The 24,079-nt window shown below is 35.6% G+C and overlaps 2 protein-coding genes across 7 annotated transcripts; both read left to right on the top strand.

The window, feature by feature from the left end:
• The first annotated feature begins 2,115 nt into the window (after window positions 1–2,115).
• LOC109064523 lies at window positions 2,116–13,962 on the top strand. Of its 4 annotated transcripts, none has more exons than XM_042745154.1 (9): window positions 2,122–2,199; window positions 4,524–4,688; window positions 9,882–10,086; window positions 11,028–11,082; window positions 11,195–11,328; window positions 11,415–11,629; window positions 11,977–12,136; window positions 12,302–12,403; window positions 13,169–13,962. In XM_042745154.1, exons 2-9 carry the CDS (start codon window positions 4,665–4,667, stop codon window positions 13,255–13,257), a joined length of 984 nt encoding a protein of 327 aa, XP_042601088.1. In that variant the 5' UTR covers window positions 2,122–2,199; window positions 4,524–4,664; the 3' UTR covers window positions 13,258–13,962. The 4 variants fall into 4 exon arrangements, with proteins under 4 accessions (XP_042601089.1, XP_042601088.1, XP_042601091.1 ...); XM_042745157.1 differs by lacking the exon at window positions 13,169–13,962 and adding an exon at window positions 12,904–13,043; XM_042745155.1 differs by lacking the exon at window positions 4,524–4,688 and having other exon boundaries at window positions 2,116–2,199.
• Window positions 13,963–17,243: 3,281 nt separating this feature from the next.
• LOC109064522 lies at window positions 17,244–23,146 on the top strand. Of its 3 annotated transcripts, XM_042745160.1 has the most exons (10): window positions 17,244–17,323; window positions 17,436–17,549; window positions 18,589–18,797; window positions 20,779–20,987; window positions 21,081–21,135; window positions 21,259–21,377; window positions 21,461–21,687; window positions 21,929–22,088; window positions 22,283–22,393; window positions 22,698–23,146. In XM_042745160.1, exons 4-10 carry the CDS (start codon window positions 20,786–20,788, stop codon window positions 22,781–22,783), a joined length of 960 nt encoding a protein of 319 aa, XP_042601094.1. In that variant the 5' UTR covers window positions 17,244–17,323; window positions 17,436–17,549; window positions 18,589–18,797; window positions 20,779–20,785; the 3' UTR covers window positions 22,784–23,146. The 3 variants fall into 3 exon arrangements, with proteins under 3 accessions (XP_042601094.1, XP_042601092.1, XP_042601093.1); XM_042745158.1 differs by lacking the exon at window positions 18,589–18,797 and having other exon boundaries at window positions 17,247–17,323; XM_042745159.1 differs by lacking the exons at window positions 17,244–17,323; window positions 18,589–18,797 and having other exon boundaries at window positions 17,422–17,549.
• Window positions 23,147–24,079: the final 933 nt, after the last annotated feature.

The following is a 24,079-nucleotide window of genomic DNA, read 5'->3' as shown; positions in this document are numbered from 1 at the left end:
TGTCTACCATTTTGAGTGTACAAAATATTTGCATCTGTACGAGGGTCTATGCAGTTCTTGAGAATGAGAAATTATTTTTCATGTTTCCTCTTTCAGATGCTGCTCAGAAGCACAAAATTAACCTGGTAGACTGTGAAACTGAAATAAAAAAATATTTACAAAAAATGAGTTACAAGGCTGATCGACTTGGTCGGAAGAGACCAATAGAGTTTGAAGGTGAGTGACAAATATTATTTGATTGTGTATTTCTTCTTATTATTTTTTTTATTTTTTATTTGATTCACTTAAACCTTTAACTTAAAACTGCAATGTTAAATTAAATAAAAAATGTCCATAGCAGGTCTTTATTCAGTCAACTCTATGTATAAGTATGTTCTTTTCCCCTGCAGGTTCTCAAAATGAAATCCTAAATGTGACATCTCACACAGCCCTTGACAGCACCATCCAGTCAGTCACTGAAAGTCAGCATTTTTTTGTGTGACAGAGTTTTGAATCATTTACTTATAGGCCATACAGCATGTAGGCCTAAGTGCAAACACATCAACATTTATTTTTTGGAGAACTATATATGTACTAATCTATCATATAATTCCATTTGCCACTGGGTATTGTGTCTATATAAATATGATTATTATTATTTTTTTTAAATTTTTAGGATGCCAAGAAATCATGAAATATTGGAGAATGCGTTTGATGTATTATTTCTGCATGATTGGGCATGTTTTCAAGTGTTTAACAGTAGTCACCTTAGCATGTTTGTCTGATTGTCTGATTTCCTCAATATTCAAACAACACTTTTTTTAAACGTGTAAATAGCTTTGATTCTACATAGGCTGTCTTTTCAGTTTCTCAAAGATATGATGATTTCTTTAAAATAAACCAGAATTTAATATAATTTCTCCTATTTGTTGATCATTTTGGCTGTATGAATTCAAACAGCATTTTTTTTTGTCAAAATGTGTATTTTTATTGAAATTTAAATTTCAACCTCATTTCCTTTCATAAATCCATTTCATATAATCTGTGACTTATACGCATAAAATCATGCATTCTTAGGCATTTTCATTCTGTTGGCAAGGCTTCAAAATTAGTTTATTTATTTTACATTTGTACTATTTTGGCATCGCTTTTTCTTGTTTGGCCAATGAAGCAAATATTAAATTTCCCCCCTGTTTGCGTCATATATAGGCTAATATTTTAATAAATGTTTTTGACACAGATTGGGTTGACAAGGGTTGACAGTGAAAGTTTTTGTTTCAATGTTTAGCAGATACAATGTTCTACTGACACCTGCTGATCATTCTATCAGCACAAAACTCCAAAACATACATTGGTTCTCAAAACGTTCACTTTTCTCACTTTTCCTCTGTCACCTTTTTTCAATGTTTACCTCTAAAGGGTGCATATTAAACTTATTGAAAATAAACTGTAAAAACTGTAGTCTCCTTCCTACTGCTGCTGATGCTACCGCTGCTGATGCTGTTCATAATGTCCCTAAAAATGGAGCTGGGTGGTTTGGTGAATTTAACATCTTCAAATAAATCTGAACTTGTGACAAACAACTCACAATCAGGTTTTATTTAAATATATTAAGCCTTTCTACATATTAAAATAACAAGGAAATCTGGAGGCGCACATACACAACAAAATGGACAACTGCTAGGGACTCGTGCATCAAAAACTATCCCAAATAATGTAAAGCTAATGCTTCTGTAAATGAGAACCATTACTCATTAATATATTGGCTCACTAATATATTGAAAAACTGTAAATACTTGTAATCCTTGCCCTAAAGATATGATTTTCACTTAGCATGCTTTCACTTAAATTTTATCATAGCATGACTTCTTTTGCCTTACCATAAACTTATACCTATTATTTTGGCAGACTAAAACTCAGGACATAGTATTGCTGAAGAAAATGATGTCACAGTAATTTAACTTTATTTAGAAAATAAGCTTTATAAGCTTTATTATTATGAAATAAAACAAAACAACCTAACATACAATACATATGATCAGTATTGATTTTATTTAGTATAAAAGTCAAATAAAATCTGCTAAGGAGACAAGCTAGCCTATCTTTGCCTTTCTTTACTTTCACTTTCTGAGAAGTCCACACCCAGAAGTGAATCAGATCTAACGCCAGACACTCTGCTTATCGACACAATCGACGGCACACTATCCTGAGAGATAAAAGGTAACTTTTTCTTCAAGTTATTAAGATCCTTAAAGTTAATTAAAATGACTAAACTTATTTCGTCAAAAATACATTCTATCCTTACTTACTTTTTTCAAAACAATCTACAGCAGGGATGGGCAACTGATGGGCCCCGCAGTGTCTTATAGTACGGCCCGCTGAATCATATTAGACTCGTATGATAAATTTTAAAACATTTGAAAAGCAAGTCACGTAAAGATTGTTTTCAGTTTATGATGTTAATACTATCTCCATCCAGGAGAGGTCGCTAGTTTCCAGCCGCTCCCTGTATTAATTTCAGCTTAGTAAGGCGTGCACCCTAATGTAAACATTCACTAGCATTAGCAAATAATAAATGAAAAACTGACCATGACTACAGTATTTTATATGTTTGGATTGTTTGGAAATATGTATTTTATTTAAATCGCCATCACACCACTGCTCACAAACGACTAGGACGCCAGAGTTGCACTTGACTCAAATTTCAAAGGTAAAATTCATAGTCAACAAAAACTTTTTTTACCAAATGCATAATGGAAATGTTTGCACTGAACTAGGTTATGTTCTTATTAGGGTTTCCGCGGGTCCTTAAAAAGCCTTCAGTTAAGTTGTTTACATGAAAGGCCATGAAAACTCTTAAATGGTACAAAAACTCTAAATTAGAAGAGGTCTTTGGCCTAATGGTTCGTGGCCTAATGGTTAGTGAGTTGGACTCCCAATCGAAGGGTTGTGAGTTCGAGTCTCGGGCCGGCAGGAATTGTGGGGGGGGGGGAGTGCATGTACAGTTCTCTCTCCACCTTGAATACCATGACTTAGGTGCCCTTGAGCAAGGCATCGAAACCCCAACTGCTCCCCGGGCGCCGCAGCATAAAAATGGTTGCCCACTGCTCCGGGTGTGTGTTCACAGTGTGTGTGTGTGTTCACTGCTCTGTGTGTGTGCACTTCGGATGGGTTAAATGCAGAGCACGAATTCTGAGTATGGGTCACCATACTTGGCTGAATGTCATGTCACTTCACTTCACTTCACTTTGGCACGTCAGCTTTGTGTACTGCTGCGGTTACTGGGGAAACCACTATATTCTGCCTCTCCGAAAGTGAAACCTGTTGGCAGAGAACGAGTTTGCTTTGTCAATAAGCCCATCTGCTATTTTTGCTTCATATTTTAAAATATGAACCAGTGGATCGACAAAAAGCTTATGCATTATAAAAATCCAAACAATTAAGACACAAAGATATATTTATATGTTATTTAATATAATAATTAATTGATAATAATTGTTTAAATTAATATAATAATTGATACCTTTGACTCATCCCTTTTCTTAAAGGTTGTTTAAAGGCTGAAATGTGAAGTGCTGTTCTTAAAAAGGTCTTTAAAAGTCTTAAATTTGATTTTAAAAATCCTTTTTATGGTAGCCTACCATTTGAAATAATATTTTTTATTTTTTTGAATAAGCCCATTTTAACTGTCCTCTTAGGTTGTTTTGAGAATGTTCTGTAGGCCACTAATATAAAAAGGACCTCTGTGCATTTGTTTGTTGAAAGTTTACAGACAATGCAATTGAGATGTGTACATTGGCTTGTTGGGATAATATTTCTGTCCACTGACAACAAAGTTTTCCTTCTGAATTAGCATAACTGCACAAGTTTTATAGTTGAGTAAAATCTTTAAAAACAAATTACATTAGTTATACTTTAACTTCCTTCAATAAAAATGAAATTGAGTAAGACGGTGTAAAAGGTGTGTGGACGTGGATCAGTAATCTGGCCCCTTGGTATAAAGGAGAAAAAATGCTGGCCCTCGTCACTATCAAAGTTGCCCATCCCTGATCTAAAGACATACATATTAGGCTACTACTAATTTATCCAACAAGCATTCAATATCAACATTTTAGCTTTAGCTTTATCCTCAAGTTAGAATTTGTATACAAGCAAGACATTCACACATGGGGTATATATTAAAAAAACATTTATTATAATTGTTCTTATTAAAATTATTTCAGTTCATCATTTTTGGTGATAAATGTTTTTTTTTTCACAGTATAATGTACGTTTGAAATGGTGGAATATGTGTGATTTGTGGAACAATGGAAAAAGTGGGACTCTTTATTTATGTAGAATTTATGTAAATTATTTATTTATGTAGAAATTTATATAGATGTAGAATGATTTTGAAGTTGGAGGAGAAAATGAGATGGGAGTTTTTTGACACACAGTGGCACACAGTACACATACGCAACGCAGAGCTAGACAAGACGAGCATTTGTGGTTAAAACGTGTACAAATATTGATTTATTTATGAAAATGACCGATCGTTTCGCTAGATAAGACCCTTCTTCCTCAGCTGGGATCATTTAGAGCCCTTTGAAGCAGCATTTAAACCATTGAAGTCCACTATATGGAGAAAAATCTTGGAATGTTTTCCTCAAAACACATAATTTCTTTACGACTGATGAAAGAAAGACATGAACATCTTGGATGAAAAGGGGGTGAGTAAATTATCTGTAAATTTTTGTTCTGGAAGTGAACTAATCCTTTAATTGAATTGCAAATTCTCCATCTTACAGAAGATGGCACTTATGGAACAGCAGAAATAAAGCTTTTCTCTGGTTACTCTTGTAATGCCATCAAAACGTCTTTGAAGACAGTCAGTTCCCCTGAGATAAATTCATAGCAAACAACACAAAAAAACAACTCTTTGGATTTACATGAATCATATGAATGGCCAGTGTCAGAATGATGACAGAATTTTACCCAAATTTTATGAGTTTGCAGATATAAACACCATTAAGTAATTGTCAAAATTTATTAACAGATCATAAGCAATTGCGTGGGAAAAATGTAGAATATTCATTGACTGCAAACTACTATGAATTCATGAGTCTGACATCAAACAGTGCTGTATTTTTACGTTACAGCATGTAGTGCTCAAGTATTTAATCCAATCATCATCTTTGAAGTTAATGATAATCACATTATATTTCACATTAAAGGTGTACTAAGTGATTTGTTGCCAAACAATGCTGATATTTGAAAGCACCAAAACAGGGGCCGTTTCAGAAAGGAGGTTAAGTTAAAACTCTGAGTATGTTAACCATGAAATGAGGGAAACTCAAGGTTTTTCGTTTCAGAATGGGAGGTTTGTCAAACCCGAGAAAGCAGGGTAAGTCAAGCCGTTTCTGAAAGAGAGGTAACTTATACCCAACAGTCAGTCACCGTGGTAACTTACTCTGTGAACCTAACCTGGGGTTGTTTCATAAAAGACGCTAAGAAAAGCGAGGATTAAAGTCCAAAACCTGACTTGAAATAACCTAACAAATCAATTGGGACTAAAGCGGTTTCATAAACGACAGTTTAAGTTCACACAATTTCACTAATTCGATCCAGGTTCAGTGAGTCAGGATAATTTGATGTGCATGCTTATTCTTTAGGAGCCCTCAAAGGGATACTCCACCCCAAAATAAAAATTTTGTCACTTTTTAATTTAATTTAATCACTTACCCCCATGTTGTTCCAAACCTGTTAAAGCCTTGTTTGTCTTTGGAACACAATTTAAGATATTTTGGATGAAAACCGGGAGGCTTGTGACTCTCCCATTGACTGCCAAGTAAATTACACTGTCAAGGTCCAGTAAAGGATGAAAGGAATCGTCAGAATAGTCCATCTGCCATCAGTGGTTCAACCATAATGTTATGAAGTGACGAGATTACTTTTTGTACGCGAATAAAACAAAAATAACAACTTTATTCAACAATTCCTCTGTGCCTCTCCACATCACCATAGCGCCATTTTGGAAAATATGAGCTAAACGCAGGAAGCTTACGCTCTTCTGTGTCAGCCAGGTGCTTTTCAAATTTTCCTGGACCTTGACACTGTTATTAACTTGGCAGTCTATGGGGCAGTCACAAGCCTCCGGTTTTCATCCAAAATATCTTAAATTGTGTTCCGAAGATGAACAAAGCTTTTATGGGTTTGGAACGTCATGGGGGTAAATGATTAATGACAAAATTTTCATTTTGTTATGGAGTATCCCTTTAATGTCGATCATGGATCAAATCGATCCACCATGGCAAACAGCGAATATTTGTGCCATTTAATGCGTTTGAGACATTGTGTTTTCCTCAGTGCATAACTGACACGTCGCATGTATATTTTTTATCTGTAAATGTTAGAAAGTCATGCAAATATATCCATTTTGCTGTCAGTAGTGGGCGAGGCATATGCGAGTGACCAATCGCTGCTGCGCGCATGAGCGCTTAACAGATGGAACGCAATAGAATAATAGCACAATAATTCTGAATTAAATATGCATTCTGCTAAAATATTTGTTGTTGGACATTAAATGTGACATAGAATTTTAATGGTACACATAAGTGTATTTTTATGTTAGCAGTAACTGTAAATCAAATGTAAGCTAGCTAATACAGTAAGCAATAGAGTTAATGTTTATTCCTCTTGTCATATAAAAATATAGTCTGTTTTTTTTTATATTATTTTAATTTAGTGATTTTAACTTTTAATTTAGTTAAAAAAATGTATGTGTTTTTAATTTTATATTGTAATGTTTTAATGTTCTACTAATAACTATAAAGTACAGCTGTCATAAAACCAGAGAGAAAGGCTGCATGGCTAGAAACTGCTGATCAACTGAATGCGCATGTAGCAGCAGGTTAAAATGTTTTCAAATATCTTAAAGTCATTAAATCTTGGGCACGATACATATACAATACAATTCAAGTCAGCAGTAATATCAATGCGTTCCTATTGGTCAGTGTTAGATGAACTCATCTTAGCCTGACAGTTAGCCTGCCCTGCCCTTGATATTTTGACTGAAAACAAGACATTTTTTTTTTCTTTAAAACATTGGAGATGCAGAGCACATTAGTAAGGTGGCTGTACAGATTAAAGTGTATGTTCCTCTCACGCTTTTATCTGAGAATTTTTTCATGGGCACAAATCCGTCAAAGAGGAGTTTCACTGGACTGCAGGTCAGTGTTGCAGTGTGTTGTAAATGAGGCTAATCTGATAAATGATGTTCACTTGATAACATCTTGCTGCAACCTCTGGAAGTAACCCAATAATTAAATGAAGCTGATTACTGAATGGAATGGAAGGATGCCAGATGGAGGGTTAGTACAAGATATATGCCGTAACCACCACCACAGCTGTTAAATAAACACAAAGTATTTACAATTTATTTGGTCATCCTTATTTTCTACAAATACAAAAGCAACAGTTATTCTTTTTCCTTTTGGATTTTAAGATTCTTCTACTTGACCATCTCCTCTTCATCTGTCCGTGGTGCTGGTTCAGGTTCTCCCCCCACTTTGCGAGCCTCTGCCTTCTTGCTGTCCACTGAGTACAAGTCAGTTGTTAATATCATTACTGTAATTAAGAAATGTAAAAGGTTTGATTAGAGAATATTTTAAGCCTATGTGAAAGAGCGTGGAAAAACCTGCGCATTGAAATAGACACTGAATGATATTAAATCTATGTCAAATGTTTGTAAAGTCATGTAGCCTACAACCATGCAACTTTTATGCTTAAAGCTTTACCTTGATTGAACTGTGTTTTTATAAAATTTTAGATGCTACGTTCTTTTTTTTTTTTTTTGCTGTGGGATACCATGAAAATTAAATTTAGTTAAATAATTTACAGTTTTTACCTTTGATATTATAACAGTGATTAAGAATTAAAGTTATTTATTGACTCGGAAGTATGCGGATGTCTTTTTGTTGGTGCTGTTGCCATGGTGAATCATAATTTCATAGCTCCATTGTTCATGACATCTCACAGTCATAATGCATGCGCTAAACTCAGTGTGAACCTACACCGAGTCGACTGAACTAACACAATTTAGCTGTTCTGAAACCGGATTTTTTTTTTTGAGTTTTCCATCTCAGGGTAAGTCAACTCAGAGTTTGAGTTTCAACTCAGAGTTGGTTGAACCTCTTTATTGAAACGGGCCCCTGGACCTCGCCCTTGATATCTCCGCCCCACACTTACAAGTAAGGTGGGAGGAGTTGGATATGGATCCAACCACGCCCCCTGGATCTTGTGTTCTGCTGTAAGGACCATCTCCATTTTATGTGAAAGCCCCCTTAAGACCACATTTTCAGACTTTTGTCTGTATTTCAGGGGGTATTCCAAAAACCAGGTTATGTGACATACCCGGGTATGTTTGAGGATAAGCGAGCGGATAACCTCAGCTTTCGGTTCCATAATCGAGGTTACTTTCAGGGTATGCAAGTAACCATAGTAACTTGCTCTCTAAAGAAAACCTATGTTCCAGGGTTAGTTCAGTGGGCGTGACAGATAGCGCACAACATTATATTACAATACATAATATAGCATATATATATATATATATATATATATATATATATATATATATATATATATATATATATATATATATATATATACACTGTATATATTTGTATGATATGTTAACGATAAAGCACTAATATAAGTAATAAATAAGGTAATGTATTATTCTAATATGGTTATTATATGTATTTTATTGGCATATATATAACAGTTCTCTGTATAAATTATAAAACACTATGACAAGGTAATGTTTAATTTATTATATTATATATATTTATTACATTTTATATTATCATCTCACACATGGATCGGCATTTTCTATAATGTCTAAATACTAAATCAAAATACCCTCATATATAACACCTGATTCAACTCATCAGCTCATTAGTAGAGACTGGAAGACTTTAAATGGGTGTTTCAGATATAGGGAGACAGATGCCTTTTCCAAATACCAACACTTGCGGTCTTTGCACTTGACCACTTACATGACGTATTTCCTGTATTTGGCCATATGATGGGACACACTTATAGTATTGTAAAAATCCAAGTGTTTACATAGCTTTACTTTAATTTTAATTTTAATTTTAAATACTTTGCATTTTAAAATCAACTTCTAAATGTCTGTTCAGTAGTCACTATAACATGACATAATTTTAATTTGTGGTGCTTCTAATTAAGTGATAAAAAACAGTTGCAAATGTTCCAAATAAATATCACCACTACTCATCTTTGCACCAATAAAGCGTAAAAACACTGTTTTATATGTAATATCTAATTATTATATTAATATTTAACTTACATTGAAAAGGTTTCCTTGACTTCTTGCGAGCTCTCGGCAAAAAGTCTCATGATTTACTGTATTTCCAGAACATGATGCATGATGGGATACACTAAGCCTTGAATAGTGCTCCGGAGTGGTATTCGAGATAGTGTGGATTTAGTGTGCTTTAAGGGCACTGTGCTTTGCCGTTTTTAAGGACCTGGTCTTGCACACTTACTTTCTGTGACGCACATGCGCTCTGAAGTGGCCAAAATCGCAAGTGTGGGTATTTGGACAAGGCAATACAAAATGTGAGGTGCTAGGGGTGCTTGCAGCAACGGTTTTAAAACCACTGGACTAGACAATGGAAAAATAATAACAGTAAATTAGAAAATTTAAAACATTTACCATTTAGATAATCTGTAATTTACCCTTTAATTTAATTTATTTTATATCCCCCCCCCACCGCCTTTATATGATTGGGTTGGTCAACTTTCCAATTTACTATAAAGCTGAGTATATTTAATTTTCAGTCAGAGCTAAATGCCGTCTTGTTTTTGTCCTTTTCTCTCGCTCTATTCCCTCATGGCAGGCCATGTATGCAGTTGTTACCTTGCAGGACTCAGATGAGGTGATGGTGGTACCATCAAATTGGGTGAGCCTAGACAAGAGACACTGTTACTGGCCTCCATTCAAATCCACAGAGAAGTGCATGGAAGCTGTTCAGCACAAACCTAACCCTGAAACAGAAGGCAAACCATGGGAGAAACTACACATTATCTTTCTCGGAGAATATGGTAATGGTCACTACTTTAAAGGGGTCATATGATGCTACATGCACTTTTACAAGTTGTTTGATCTGAAATGTGTGTTGGCAGTGTGTGTACACAACCACCCTATAATGATATAAATCCACCCAGTGTTTTTTTTTTTTTTTAAATTTGCTCAAATCTTTACCCCTTTGTCAAATCGAGCCGATCTCAGATGCCTGTGTGACGTCACAAAAACAGGCCCCTCCCATGATAGTTTGATTTACATTAGCGTTTCAGCACAGACTGGATTGGCGTCTTACCTTAGACCCACCCTGAGTGAGCCGTCATCAGTCCGTCATTGCAGCAGATGTAGACAAGAATGACTCCTAAGCGATTGAGTTGTTCTGCTGTTGGATGTAATAATGAATATTGCAGTCGTCATTTCCTCCCGACATCCAAGTCGCTGAAGACACAGAGGATTAATGTTACATTTGTTTTTGAAGAGAATGCGCCCCCCGATCTACATAAATGCGTCTATGTTCACGCGAATCATTCGTGATCCAGCTTCACATCCAGAAGAAGTGAGTGTAAGGCTTTTTTAATGAATCTTTGCAAATTGCCTTTCCTAATAATGTGCTAATTAGCAAGTTTCACGATGAATGCGACTAAGGTAAACAGTCCCCCAGAGAGCGGCTCGGAAGAGAGGGGCGAGGTCAGCAGAGCTCATTAACATTTAAAGGAAAATGCTACAAAACTGCACTCTAAAAAGAGCTGTTTTTGACAGGGTAAAAAGGATGTTGTTTTACACTACCATTGAGAAATTTTCACCAAACTATGTTACAGACTTTTCTTTAAGACCCTAAAGAATCATATCAGCTTGTGGAAAATGGGCATCCTATGACCCCTTTAAAATAACTGTTTAATTTGGGATTTTGTACTGTCTCAAGTTCTCAAATAATATAATACAATATTTATCTGACTTGCAGACACTTTTGAGAAGGCAAAAGAGGGGCAAAAAGAAATCAAAGAATATGAAGAATTGTAAGTAACAGACTTGCATTTAGTTAAAAAAAAATTCTTAAAAAGATTTTACCTTTGAAAGAGCAAAAGAATTGATTTGTACTGTTTTGTTTAAACCATTGTTTATTTTAAGGTCAAATCCATTAAAGAATGTATTACCTGGAATAAAAAGACAGAGACTTGATAGCACTCAAGAAATGTCAAATAATCAGCTACAACCACTTCCTCCAGTAACACCTGCATCAACATCCAGAATGTCAGCTGATGGTGAGTCAGCTTCTTTTGACATAATTAATGTGAGAAGTTTATTTTCTCTTTTTTGTAATTATAGCACAACTCATTCTGCACAACAGACAAGGTTGAAATCCTTCAAATGATGAGAGACGTCAAGAGCAAGGTTCAGCAAAACTCTACCTTGTTAAAAAAAATACTCAAAGACAATACGGTTTCTGAAGCCCCCAGAAGTACATGCGTGCCTTCAAAAAACATAAAACTGCCTCTTAGAACCTTTGAAGATGTGGCCAGGACTGAAATGGAGCTCAAGAACACAACAACACGCAAAAAATATGTGAGACGACACAGCATTTATACGATATTTAAAGGGATACTGTTCATTTATTTGCTTATAATCACAAAATATATTTAAAATACTAATTATATAAAAATAATATAACAGTACTGGAATTTCCCTCTTGTTCCATGATGATAACTTTTTACCAATTATATAAATTCTGATTGTAATCAAAATAATTTTATTATCTTTCTAAGAAAAGCTTAAAGGTTCCATAAAGAAAATGAGTCCAGGCATACTTTTATAACTGTACAGTTTAATGTCATTATACAAAATATTTGACCAATTTAAAGTGAGGACTGACTAATTGGAATTAAAAAAATGTAAATTTATAATCTTCACAGGTAAAATATTTGTCAAAGCTTGGAGGTTTTATTTCCAAGGACGTGATTAAGAATATTATGCAGCAAGTCTTAACAGATGATCTGGCTATGCAGTTCAACTGGCAGGGGAGAGGAGATAAAAAGGCCTTCTCTAAACTTATTTTAACAGATGTGATCAGAGGTAAACACACCGCTGCATGAACACAAAGGCGTAGAAATAAAATATATTTAAAGAACAAATTTGACCTTAAGAACATACAAACTCTTTACAGTTGTGATTATGAGGCATTATACAACAAATACTTGAGAATTTCCAACTCAGTTGTCATAAGGTTTCTTCTTTCAGATGCTGCATTAGCTCGAAATGTAAACATGGGTCACTGTGAAACTGAAATAAAAAAATATTTGAGTTACGCAGCTTGTCGGATGAAACTAAGAGAAAAAGGAGGTGAGTGATACAGATGTTTTTATGTGAATGCTATCATGGGACTATATTTAGGATACAGTTGAGCTCCTGACATGTACAAGGATTTCCTTGATTTTGAATTTAAGCTCACTTAAAAATTCATTCACATTTTATAATTTGTTTTCCTTTTTGTAAAAGTGATCTTCATTTATTAAATGCCCAACTCTGTAGAAACCACCTTGTTTAAAGGGTTAGTTCACCCAAAAATGAAAATTAGCCCATGATTTACTCACCCTCAAGGCTTCCTAGGTGTATATGACTTTCTTCTTTCAGTCGAATCCAATCAGAGTTGTATTAAACATTTTCCTGACTCCTCCAAGCTTTATAATGGCAATGGGCGGATGTTTCTGTTCAACAGTCCAAAAGAAGTCCAATAAAGTGCTTCCATCCATAATAAAACGTGATTATTACGTTTTAAATATGGATATTTTTCTTACAAAAAAGCATTGATTCACTACAGGAGGTCTTTATTCACCCCACAGAGTCGTGTGGAGCTTTTTATTACGGATTGATGTGCTCTATTGGACTTCTTGTGGGCTGTTGAACAGAAACATCCACCCACTGCCATTATAAAGCTTTGAGGAGCCAGGACAATTTTTAATATAACTCCAGTTGGATTCGACTGAATATACACCTAGGATGTCTTGAGGGTGAGTAAATCATGGGCTAATTTTCATTTTTGAGTGAACTAACCCTTTAATCATCATTGTATAGTATATTTTACATAATTACCTCCTCTCCCTACAGGTCCTGGGCATGCGATTCCAAATGTGATTTCTACCTCGATGATGGACAACCAGCCAGAGAGGGAAATACCTTTGAACATTTTTGTATAATGAGTTTTAAATAGGGATGCACTCATACTACATTTTCCAAAACGAGGTTGATACCGATACTTTTTGGTACTTGCAGATCTAGAGTACTGATACCTGTATTTTCATTAGGCTTTGTTCATTTAGCAAATTTCCTTCAGTTATTTTCATAATTATGCTCATTAAAATGTATTCTACAAGCTTTTGTTACTTTCACTTTTTATTTTTTATTTGCTCTATGGTACGTCATATTTAATTTAAGATTACATTAGAGCTGCTCCAGCGGCTCAGTAGGTACTGTAACCACAAGGTGTTTTCCTGTAATAATGTAAGGAATCACTCCTTAAATATTTTAACAGTGATAAAAATATTTTCTGAAATGTAAGTCACATTTTTTATCATCTGAAACATGCTGTGACTTATATTCCAAAGAGACTCATATCATGCATGATTATCAATCATAGGTCATGTAGACCCACTTGCACATTAAACATACATTTGAGAAATTTATTTCAATTTGACATTATTACATACTTAATGAATTGTCATGTTTTAAGGAATGGGCACCGCTGTAGTTTCAGGGCCCCCTCAACATCATATTAAACAAAAACTAAAATGTGTATAAATTATTGTAAATATTTTTTTTTTAAAATAGCCTATATCTGTCTTTTCCAATGTTTCATCAAATTGCATGTGATTTCACTCAAAATAAACCAGAAATGCAGATGATTTCTCCTCTTTACCAGTGCTTTTTTATTTTTAGACAACTAATCTTACACTAGTGAATATACTATGGGTTCAAAATAAAAGACACATCCATTATGTTTTTGTTGGCTCTTGTTTCAAACTAACCCTTTAATTAAAAGTATTTTCTTGCATAATACAAATATACTTAAGGTGTGAAAGTAAAGGTATGTACAGTATTGTTCTGAAAAATAATTTGTCAGGATGGCTTTGCCTTAATATTACTGCTGCAATACTGTGTATGTTGCATTTTACTTCTGAATGTTCAAAGTTCATATACTTCATATACTGTTGGGTAGTTTAATGTACAACAATGCATCATGTTGTAAAAGACCACATTTTTGTAGTGTTACTGTCCTGTGAGAAAAAAAAAAATCCTTAGTACTTTACATTTGTACAAGAATACTTAACAAATGTACTTCCTTACAGTCCACCACTGATTAGTTTGAAAAAGCAACTAACAACTTTTATTGTCAGAATATTAAAAATTTGTTGCCAACTACAGCTGCGACCCATATCAAATGCTGCATCTGAAGGACTCGGAATGGTTATACAGAGCTCTGTTGTTTAGCTGTCACTTCGAAGTGCATGCACTTCACTTTGGGACACACTTTGAAACTGACCTTAAAATTATGTTATACAGCATCTTGATCAAGTCTTTACTAACATTTGACAACAAATGTTCAATCAATTTGACACCAAATATTAGTCAAGACTTGATCAAACTGATTGGTAATTTTCATTGGATATAAAATTAGAGGGCGGTGGCAAACAGAAACCAGTTTGTCATGACTTTCATACACGCAACCTCAGCCTAAGGGCAAATGCAGAATTTTAAAAGCTGACATGCAAAAGAGAAATGCAAACTCTTAAGTTTTGTTTATTAATACTTTTGTGCTATGCGAGTCAACAAAAAATCTGTGCTGCTGATGTTCAGAATGTTCCTCAAACAGAGCTGATATAAGTTTGGTGAATTAACCATCCTGAAATAAATAAATAAATAAAAACTATGATCTTGTAGAGATAAATAGCAATCAAGCTTTATTTAAAAATGTATCATTTCAACACACCAGACAAAAACAAAACAAACAAACAAACAAACAAAAAACCTGCACATAGCCTAAACCTCTATACAGAATAAATGGACAAGTGCACATGACGCTTGTCCATCAAAACCTCTCCCATGGTAATGCTAATGCTTCTATATATATGAATCATTATTCACTAAAATATAATAATGAATAATAAGAATGATAACAGACCTGAAGCCTTAACATACAATAATGAATGTCTTGGAGTGTGTAATATGTAATGTCTGTTTTGGGGTTTTGTTTCATGTTCTTGTTTTCATGTCTTTTGTTTTGTAGTTTTATTTATGCTGTTTGTCATGTTTACCTTGCCCTCATGTATCTCTGCCTTGTAGCCTATAAGTAGCCATGTCATTGCCGTTGTCTCTGGTCATGTATTAATGTTGTAACCTGCTGTCAAGTCAAGTCAAGTCAAGTCAAAAGTCAAGTCAAGTCAAGTCAAGTCAAGTCAAGTCAAGTCAAGTGTGTCTTTGTTTCTTGTTTGGATGTTTTGGATTTCACTTGTGTAAATAAACTGCACTTGGGTTCTCACTCGCCTTCAGTGGACTGATCTTTACAGAATACACGACCCTCACCAAATATGAACCCAGCCGTTGTTCGTCTCCACCTTTGTCAAGGTAATTATGCTATTGAGGATTATGTTCAGGACTTTTGTGGACTCTACTGTATAACCAAGTGGATTTTAATGATGTGGCCCTTATGGACATCTTTCGGGTGGGTCTTAATGAGCCCATTTGCTCTCAGCTTCCTGGGGGTAAAGTTCACTGGTCCCTTGCCGAATATATAGACTATGCCTTACGGCTGAGTGGATCACCATTCACTGTGGGAACTGTGGATGATGGTATCCACAGTCCCGCAGCACCTGCCAAGCCACAGCCTGCTCATGTCATGTCTGCTACAACAAAGCCTGCATGCCCGCTACTCCAGGATCTGCTCCCAACATGCCAGTTAAGTCACAGTTTACTCATATCATGTCTACCAAGTCAAAGCCTGATCACATCATGTCTGCCAAGCCAGAGTCCTCTAACATCATGGCTGCTACCCCAGGGTTTGTTCCCGTCATGCCTGCTACGCCAAGTCCTCTTCACATCACGTCTTCCAAGCCAGAGCCTGCTCACATGCCGGTCACTCAAGAGCTTTGTTTCGTTCATTCGTTCATTGAAGAGCTCCGTTGTAAGATGGCTGCCACTAGGGTGGCCAAACGTGGCATTTTCGCAGGACACGTCCTGGCCAGGATTTCTATATTGCCTAAAATATCCAGGTTTTGGCTTATGTTTCCTGTTTTCATACTCAATGACGGTAATGATCGTTTGCCCAATAACATGCAGACATTGTACGTAATTGACCAATCGTGGTGTGTGAGAAGGTGGGATCTACAGAGAATGGTCAAAGCGATGCAAATGCGTGTACATATTAGTGTTGGACTGGAAGCAGCACTGAGCATACCGATCGGTGTATGACATCAAAGTACCGTGAGAGCGATTCAAAAGCACAAGAAGCCGTCTGCTCTCTCTAGAGCTCTCACGGTACTTTATGCAACAATTGGTCTCCGCAGCGCAAACAAAATGTAGATATTTTAGGCAATATAAAAATCCTGGCCAGGATGTGTCCTGCGATAATGGCACGTTTGGCCACCCTTTATAAAAATCATGGGTATGTCTTGTAATTGGCCGGCCTTCTAGAGTCATATCTTGATTGATCATCCAGAGTCTCACCATGTCACAGCTGATCATCCAGAGTCTCGTCACTTTATGGCCGCCATTCCAGAGTCTCGCCATGTCATGGTTGTCACAGAGACTGTCCCCATGACCTCAGAGCTTCCAGTAATGGCAGTCATTTGCTATTGTCTCTGGTCGTGTATTAATGTTGTAACCTGCTGTCATTGAGTCTAGTCTGTTCATGCCACGTCAAGTCTGTTTCTGTCAAGTCTGTTTCATGCCTCGTCAAGTCTTCGTTTCTTGTTTGGATGTTTTGGGTTTCACTTCTGTAAATAAACTGCACTTGGGTTCTCACCTTCAGTGGACTGATCTCTACAAATATTTAAACATCCATTGAACTCAGACTGGATCATTTCCATTTTGCCTGAAGTGTAAAGTCAATATTAATTTACTTTCACTTTCCATGCTTTCGCTTTAATTTCCCCTGAAACCTATACCTATTATTTATCAGAAAACGAAAGCTCCGGATTTGATAGTCTAAAAGGCTAATAACTTTATGGAATAAAACAATGCAAGCAAATCAATACACACTGTAATCATGTAAGTGTATTCTACTGATTTTTGATTATTCTGTATAAATTTTGAATAATTTCAAGTAAAATTCACAAAGTAGGACATTTCTGTTTCACTTCTCACCTTAACGCACACCAAGAAGTCCACACCCACAGGTCAATCAGATTTAAGGTTGGAAATCTTACTCTGACACTAGACAGCTGAATCGACTGCAGTCTCCTGTCCTTGCAGACATTATCCTGTGAGATATAAGGTAACGTTTCCTTTAAATTGAGCTGCGTAAAGTTAACTGAAATTTTAAAAAGTTTTTTTTTTTTTAACTTTTTTAAAAACAATCCAAAGACCAACAAGTATAATTTTTCATGTATAACTGTCTAATTAATTCAACAAGTATTTGATCCGTGATTTGTAGACAGTAAAAAATGTGGAACTAATCAGATAAATAATACAAGCTTGTTAACGAGAGTCAAACAGGGAAACTGCATATATATTTAAATATATTTAAAATATCTGCAATTCCTAGAGTTTCTTGATGTACTTCAAAGACGAAAACTAACACTGGTTTATAAATTTACATGCATCACATAAGCTGCTTATGGTTCTGTGATCTAATGAGAATTCATATGTATCTTCTATAAACAACAGTGTAATATGTACAATTACTTTGGCTTGCATAGACACTGAAATGGTTATGTTTAGGCATGGGGGCAAGGGATTTAAAATATATCAATAAAATGGCTAAAAAAGATTTGTAAATATCTTATGATTCCACAGCATCTTTATAAACATGAAAAAGCTGCTTTGCTACTGTTGGCAAGAACAGTTCTAAGATGGGGAAGGAATGGTTAAAGTAATATTTATACTTGAGCTTGGTTTGGCAATTACAAACAATTTTTGGCCCAGAATTCTAAACCAATTATAAGTTATTCTATAAGCCAGATGTGCTAGCAAAATGCATGTTGTGACGTTGCCACATGCCAGCACTGAATGGAACATTAACTGTTTGGCCTGACTCTGGATTAGTGGATAATAAGAGGAGGCTGGGTTCTAACAACTGGTTAAGCAGGATTTGGCAGTTGTGGGAGAAATGATGAGAGCTAAATGATAGTCTGTCTTACAAGTGTAAGACAACACTGTTACCAAACTTAACACCCAAGTCGAAATTAACTTTGGACAAAGAATACAACAAAGGGAAAGCAATATTTTTTGGACACCAGAATGTTTAAAATTCAAAAATTATCTCAAAGTATAAAACAAAATGTTCCTACCCCCATCCCTCTTTGTTTTGACAGGGAACTTACTAAGCTAATGATCTTTGGTCTGTGAGAGCAGATCTGTTAATGGCTACGCAGACCATAAACTTCATCACCTGGAATGTTAATGAACTTAAAAAAGAGATCAACAATTTAAAGAACTACAAAATGCTGATGTTTTTTTCTTACAAGAGACACACATTGGAGTAGGAGATGAACACATTATAGAATGTCTAAAAAAACGAGTGGTATGTTTCCTACACAAAGTTTATGTCCCGAATGGGAACAGCCATACTAGTCAAGAAAAGACCACATTTTGAACAAATAAGTGATGTACACTCCGGTGAGTGTTTATAACCATGAAAAAGACACAAAAACCCTTGATAAACTTTCAAGATACCTGCAGTCAATGACCACAGGGCTGCTGGTGATCAGTGGAGATTTCAACACGGTTCTCAGTCCATTTGTTGACAAAGATAACCAAATCCATTCAAAAGAGGTGACGGACAGCACAACCCACAGAAAGCTGCGCTGTTGTGTGAAAAAATTCATGAAATCTCTTCAGCTGGTTGACATCTGGAGAAGAAAGAATCCCACAGAGCAGAATAATACAATCCACTTCCACAGTCAAGTTTGTCCAGGTTGGATTATTTCTTTGTTCCAGAAGAATGTATGTGGTGTGTCAGAAGTTGTAAGATTAGAAACTCTGAGATGCATCCTGTGTACTTGGAGATCAACAATGACCCCACAGAAGTTTTTCTGAAAGAATTCCAGATACAGCCAGTCGTCCAATGGCTGAATCTAAAAAAGGATCTTTTGACAGATGAGATGGGTTCATTATTAGATGAAGAAAACTCACATGCAGTCAGTGAGGTTGACATTGTGTCAGCTGTAAATTCTCTTCAGGTGTCAGACACACCAAGACCAGACAGGATCCCAGTTTCCTTCTATAAAGACAACATTCAGGTCATAATTCCATACATAAAGATGCTCTATGACAGAATCCACAGAGATGCATTTAACTGCTCTGCGAAACACTTCAATGAAACTGTGAAAAGTCCACTTGACAATAGCCAACACTTCTTTAACACTGACTACCTCATCATTGCAACTATTCAGGCAAAACATCTGGATGATTACTTGAAGTCTCAGTCAAAGTGTCATGTACCAAAATATTCAGCTGCTGTCATGATCACTCCCAAAACATTCTGCACTGAGATGAGGTTGTCTCGTATTCAGGATGAGATAGAAAATCAAAAACTGTCAAACCCGGCTCTGTCTCAGGATTTTCTTATTGTGTAAAACCTTCTCAGAGATGCACCAGAAGTAGATACTGAATTTGCAGATGTTTCAATTGAGAGAGACAAACTGCTGGATCCGGGCTGCCCGCTGACCCCAGTTCTCATTATGCTGGCATGCTTTGCCTCTGCATTAGCTGCCTGTTTAAAACAGCATGAAATTCAGTTTTTTCAAGAAAGCATGATACTTTGCATCCAACCTGAGCACCTTTAGAAAATAATAGCTGCTGTAAAAAAAAAAAGCTAATTACTCATAATGCAAATATTCAAAAGAAGTTAGTTTCTGCTGAAGATGAGAAGAGATGAGATATATATTCTCTCTGTTTGCAGCGTGTTAGTCATGCTTGTTAGGAAAGTGAGCAAGAAAGCATATAAATACCGTATATAGTTTGACCAATCCATGTCATCAAATAGCTGTTCACTTCCATGGTTTAGTATGATTGCAGTTACATCAGAAATGAACGGTACCCCAGACCACCCTTTTTAGGTGGGTATGGTTTGTGGGTATGCAGCATTTCAAAACAGCATTTACATTAACTAAACAAATTGAACTCTGATGCCAAATTAACCAAGGTGCACACCACAAGTGCTAGTGTAAAAGCACCCTTAGAAGGCCGACCACATTTTGAGTGATCAATAAGGAAATGCAGATATTTCATAATAGTTTCACAAACCTATGAACACAAGGCGTATCTAGTTTAGACAATGAAAAATTAAGTAAATTAGTACAACAGTTAAAAAGTTGAGTAATCAGACATCTTAAATGAAAGATTTATTTTCTGACAAGACAAATAAATATTTTGTCAACTTGAGATGTTTTGATTGGTCAATTTTGTGATTGATCAAATTTACTATAAAACTGAGCATATAGCATATTTATTTTGCAATCAGTTGTAAACTGTCTCGTTTTTGTTTTTTCCCTCCCTTCTAGACTGACCATGTATGCAGTTGTTACTCTGCAGGACTCAGATGAGGTGATGGTGGCACCATCACATTGGTTGTGCTCAGACAAGAAACAATGTTACTGGCCCCCATTCAAATCCACAGATAAGTGCACAGAAGCTGTTCAGAACAGAATGAAACCTGAAACAGGAGGGAAACCATGGGAGAAATTAAATATTAGCTTTCACAGAGAATTTGGTAAGGGGCACTATTAAAAATAATTGTTTAAATATGGGATTTTGTACTATCTACTAAGTTCTCAAACAATATGAAATATTTATCTTATTGCAGTCACTTTCGATAAGGCAAAAGAGGAGCAAAAAATTATTGAAGAACAGAAAGAACGGTAAGTAAAAGACATTTGCATTTTGTTCCCAAAAACAAAGTTTGCTCAAAAGATCTGACCTTCAAAGAATTCATATTTTATATATATATAAAAAAATTAAGTATTGTTCATTTTCATATAAAGGCGATATCTATTAGCTACTGGATTTTCTCCAATATTAAAAAGACAAAGAATTGAAAGCACTCAAGCAATGTCAAAACACCAACTTGCTCCTGCATCACCTGCCAGAATGTCAGCTGATGGTGAGTCAACTTCTTTTATCATAATCAGTTTGAGAATTTGTTTTATTTTTTGTAATTACATCACAACTCATTTTACACAACAGACAAGGATGAGCTCCTCCAAATGCTGAGAGACATCAAGAGCACAGTTCAGGAAAACTCTGCTATGTTAAAGAAACTACTCAAAGACAATACAGTTTCCGAGGTGCCCAGCAGTACTAGCGTTCCACCTAAAGAAGTTAAAACAAGCCTAAATCTGCCTCTTAGAACCTTTGAAGATATGGAAAGAACTGAAAGGGAGCTCAACACCACAACAACACGTAAAACATATGTGAGTCGACACAGCATTTAATGTTCCTCTTGTTCCACAACTATCTACCGAATAAATAAATATATGCTAATTGGACTCAAAATTATTTTATCTTACTTAAAGCTTCTGTTAAGAATAAATGATACAGACAGACAATTATAAAAGTACAGTGTTACATTACATTTGACCATTATAAACACTTGTTCATTCAGTGCAGTGATTGACCAATTACAATTATATATAAAAAGTGTTTTCTTCACAGGTAAAATATTTGTCAGGACTTGGAGGTTTTGGAAACAGGGATGTGATTAAGAATATTATGCAACATGTCCTAATAGATGATCTGGCTAATGAATTCAACTGGCAGGGAAGAGGAAATAAGAAACCCTTCTCTCAGCTGACTTTAGCAGACGTGATCAGAGGTAAACTCACCGCTGCATGAACATTTCCCACATACCAAAAATGTTTGTATTTTATTTGGATTTGGTCTGCAATCTTTACTTTCAAATTAAATCTTCAATGGCTAAGGGTAAAAAAGAACTCTGGACCCTAAGAGTGTATAAACTGTCTTCAGCTCAGAGTATGAATTCATTCATCATCAAGGTTCCTCTTTCAGAGGCTGCATCCAAACGAAATGTACCTAGGGTCGACTGTGAAACTGAAATAAAAAAATATCTGAGTTACACAGCTGATCGACTCAGTCGGAAGAGAGCAAGAGAACAAGCAGGTGAGCGACAGATTTTATATGAATGGGCCCATAGGACTATTTTTTTTAAAATACAGATGAGCTCCTGACATACTGACAAGGACTTCCTCTATTTAATTTTAAGCTCAATCTGCAATTTTTCCAAAATTCATGCAATGTTGAATGATTGATACAAAGGGCTTACCTAATCATTAGTATATAGCACATTTTTTGCCATTTAATGATCAACTCCATAATAAATAAATAAATAAATAATAATAATAATATGTTGTTTAATCAACATGGTATAGTATGTTTTGTAATATTTCCTACTTCCCCCCTGCAGGTCCTGGGCTTGAGATCCCAAATGTGCTTCCCACGCTGGTGGACGACCAGCCAGACATGGCTTGGGATTTTTTTGATGACATTTGATCATGAATCACAGGTCATGCAGACACAATTACACATTTTATTAAGTACTGTATGTTATTTTTAATTATTTTCTTACTATTTTTTTTTCATTATTTCAAATTGTGGTAATATCCTTTTCCTAAACCTTTATTCTAACTGTAAAAAATAATCAAATATTGAAAAATCTGTTTCACTGTGACATTACTGCATGGCTTGCCATGTTTTTCAGCTGTGTGACAATAATGGCACTAGCGTTTTTGTTTGAGCCAATAAACTTTACCTCCTCAATATTAAAACAAAATCTTAAGTGTACAAAATGTTGTAAATAACTTTTTAGGCTATATCTGTCATTGCCAGTGATTCATTAAATTAAATTCCTTTCTCTTTGGAGTGTTACAAGCTGTTTGTGAATAGATAAGATCCCTAAAGTCTGAAATATAGATATTCTCAGATATTCTTTATAAAAGTTAAGACTAGTCCACGCCCTCCTAAAACGGCTCGTTCTAACACGCCCCCACATCTATGTCACTGTGTGGGAAGATTTGCATAACGCCTACCAAATTTTCAGCAAAGAAAGAAGGCATAACTTTGATTCTCGCTGTTGCCGCCGGCACCATGTTGTCGTTGTCGTTGTCGTCATGTTGACTGTTTCCTGATCCTGGGAGAGTATGTTAGACTACAATGCTGGTGTTCTGCCAATTTGTCCTACCCTGTCAGGTACCTCCCATTAAAACAGTGGGTAGTACAATTCTACAACGAAAAATGCTACCTGTAAAATTATGGTTTATGAACGTCTACACCTACCACAACCCTAAACCTACCATTGCTCTGTAATTGTTTTAGGTACAGTGAGGGTACAGTTAAGTACTTTAAGGTACAAATTTCACAAATGTGCCAGCAAAGGAACAAACATGTATCCAGCTGAGTACCAAAAAGTACCTTTCCAAAGAAAAGGGGTACACAATGAAATATGCATGGTGAAAGGTACATATATGTACCCTTTGAAAAAGTAAATTGTCATATAAAGTAATAGTTAAGGTACAACATTCACAAATGTACCATTAAAGGTCCTATCGTGTTCCCATGGGGTACTTAGAAGTACCTTTTGGGTACACATCCTGTAGGGTACAAAAAAGTACCTTATTCAAGTCAAAGGGGTACACTTCCTGTGGGGTACTAAGAAGTACTTTTCAAGTTACAGGGTACACAATCCTCTGGGGTAGCAGCTGCCTTTTCTAAGACTGATAGAGCCTTTGTCATAATTTTTAAATGTGGTATGCTGAATAATCCTTTGTGATAAGTGCATAATTATTATCA

This window comes from Cyprinus carpio, chromosome B19 (genome assembly GCF_018340385.1).
Source record: "Cyprinus carpio isolate SPL01 chromosome B19, ASM1834038v1, whole genome shotgun sequence".
NCBI lineage: Eukaryota > Metazoa > Chordata > Actinopteri > Cypriniformes > Cyprinidae > Cyprinus > Cyprinus carpio.
The sequence above is the reverse complement of the archived record's forward strand: the minus strand, read 5'-3'. Positions and strand labels throughout refer to the sequence as shown.

Bases quoted from the DNA above. Each gene is read 5' to 3' on its own strand.
- LOC109064523 (XM_042745154.1), top strand. From the start codon at position 4,665: ATGAACATCTTGGATGAAAAGGGG. The intron at 4,689-9,881 runs GTGAGTAAATTA...CCCTCATGGCAG, and splicing joins ACATCTTGGATGAAAAGGGG to GCCATGTATGCAGTTGTTAC. The intron at 11,630-11,976 runs GTGAGACGACAC...TAATCTTCACAG, and splicing joins CAACAACACGCAAAAAATAT to GTAAAATATTTGTCAAAGCT.
- LOC109064522 (XM_042745160.1), top strand. From the start codon at position 20,786: ATGTATGCAGTTGTTACTCTGCAGGACTCAGATGAGGTGATGGTGGCA. The intron at 20,988-21,080 runs GTAAGGGGCACT...ATCTTATTGCAG, and splicing joins TAGCTTTCACAGAGAATTTG to TCACTTTCGATAAGGCAAAA. The intron at 22,089-22,282 runs GTAAACTCACCG...TTCCTCTTTCAG, and splicing joins TTTAGCAGACGTGATCAGAG to AGGCTGCATCCAAACGAAAT.